This window comes from Echinops telfairi, unplaced genomic scaffold (genome assembly GCF_000313985.2).
Source record: "Echinops telfairi isolate 266 unplaced genomic scaffold, ASM31398v2 ScPeMD7_36;HRSCAF=134, whole genome shotgun sequence".
NCBI classification, from domain to species: Eukaryota; Metazoa; Chordata; class Mammalia; order Afrosoricida; family Tenrecidae; genus Echinops; species Echinops telfairi.
In genome coordinates, this window is record NW_022103934.1 from 1102279 (window position 1) to 1104286 (window position 2008).

The 2008-nt window shown below is 57.9% G+C and overlaps 1 protein-coding gene across 1 annotated transcript in view; it reads right to left on the reverse strand.

The window, feature by feature from the left end:
- DNM2 (dynamin 2) overlaps nucleotides 1-2008 on the reverse strand; it is an 80267-nt gene that overhangs the window by 33231 nt on the left and 45028 nt on the right. The window contains exon 4 of the mRNA XM_004716835.2: nucleotides 1467-1670. Within this exon, the coding sequence (XP_004716892.1) occupies nucleotides 1467-1670 (204 nt within the window). The remainder of the gene's footprint in view (nucleotides 1-1466; nucleotides 1671-2008) is intronic.

The window sequence follows — 2008 nt, forward strand, 5'->3', positions numbered from 1 at the left end:
CGGTGTCATTGTGTGTGTTTTGTGAGTCTGAAGAGGATTATAGACTGATATCGGACATATGGGCTAATTTTGGACTTAGGGACTTGATCTGGACTGGGATGTTTTCTCGATACTCAACTGCTCTTGTATATAAACCTCGTTCTTAGACATGTGTGTGGTCCCTGACTTTGTTTCTCTGTCTACCTGGACTAACACAGCGTGTCTGCATCAGGTTGTGCTTCTGTGTTGGCTTGTGTGGTCATTGGTGTGTGCAGGGGTATGGGTGCGAGCTCGCTTGGACATTGAGGGGGTGACAGGTGCTTTCGCCCCGGGGCCCCCCCGACCATCCTCTGTGAGTGAGAGCTTTTCAGAGTTCATCTTTTCAGAGTTGAATGGCCCAATGTGGTCGGAAGGGAGGGGAGAGAGCGAAGGTGAGGCAGTGCCTGGAAAGCGGGGTGTGGGGAGGTCTCTAGCAGGAAGGGGCTGGTCTCATGGGTTCCAGGTGAGAGTGAATTCACATGCACAGTAAAGAACAGGGGCAAGTTGGGCATTCTTCACCCAGGGCCTTCCTGTATTTCCGTGTCCATCGTGCTCAGCCTAAAACGTGCCCCATAGCCCCCAGGCCCTGCTGGCCTGGCCCAGCCCCTCCGCTCTCCTTAGCCAGCCGTTCTGACCACACGGGCCTTCTCCACTCGGGTCTTAGACATCCTAGGCTTGCAGCAGCTTCGGCCACCCTTCCAGAAGTCCTGGGGTGGGGAGAATCCCTGAAGGCGCTTGCTTGGCTGTTGACCAGAAAGTTGGTGGTTCCAGGGCACCCTTTCACCAAAAATCAGCCAGAGAGAGCTCTGTGGAGCACAGGGTCAGTTCGGTAGCAGCCATGCTGTACTTCGCGCCCTCTGCTCCCTGGCAGCGGAGGACCATTGATAGTGTCCCCTGTTGGAGCTCCAAGGCCACACAGAGCCTGGCACACTGCAGAGGCTGAGTCAGTACTGACCGAATAAATGGCCTTCGGAAACCTGTGACCCTGAATGCCCTTAGCCCGGGAAACCACAGTCTCCACTACTCCCTACTGCCCACCACCGGCTTCAGCATAACTTTATCTGCTTCTGAGGAAGTTGGCCTTTGATGAGTGTCTGCAGGCCGTGGACAGCCTGTGGGGAGTGTTTGCAGTCGTGGATGACCTGTGGGGAGTCTCTGCAGGCCGTGGACAGCCTGTGGGGAGTGCCTGCAGGCCACCCCACAGCTTCCCAGGTGAGCTCAGGTCTTTGCTCCTGACAGTGGGCCGAGCCTTGGAGGGTGTGTAACTTCTCTGGTAGGATCTGTGAGCTGTGCCATCTCCCCTGCCACCCCCCCGCAGCCCCCCAGTTGGGCTGAGTGCACCATGATACCCCAGGGGGTTCAGTAGCCTCCAGGGGGTGCCCAGCAGCACTGTGGGTCCCCAGTGGGGCATCCCAGGAGGCCTTTTCCAAAGTGTGTGTGTGTGTTACCTTGGGGGTCAACCTCCTTGGCCATTTTAAGGGCGTCCGAGTTGGCCAGGTCCATGTTGGCGGGGGTGACGGCGAGGATCAGGGTGCTTTCCCGGCTGATGAACTGCAGGATCATGTCCCTGATCTGGTACTCAATGTCCGGAGGCTGGTCCCCCACGGGCACCTTGGTGATGCCCGGAAGGTCGATGAGGGTGAGGTTAAGCACTGGGAGGGCGGGAGGGAGAGGGGAAGGCCGTCAGAAGCGGGCCCACTGAGGTCTGCGCAGTCCCCTAACAGTGTGCTTGCTCCCCCCGGCCCCCTTCCTCTCTCTGGTCTTCCAGACGGGGCACTCCAGGGCTCCCTGCCTCCGTCCCCGTCCCCCAGACTCCCCTGGGGCCAGGCTGGATCCATCACGCTCCAGTGAGCACAGAAATCAGGACATTTGCCGTGCTGACTAGAATCAACCTGAAGGCTTCACTCAACTCCACCGGGAAGCATTAGGGACAAAAAGGTCATGTTCAGCTGTCTTGGAGCTCTGTTCACACAGCTTTCCAGTAAAAGGT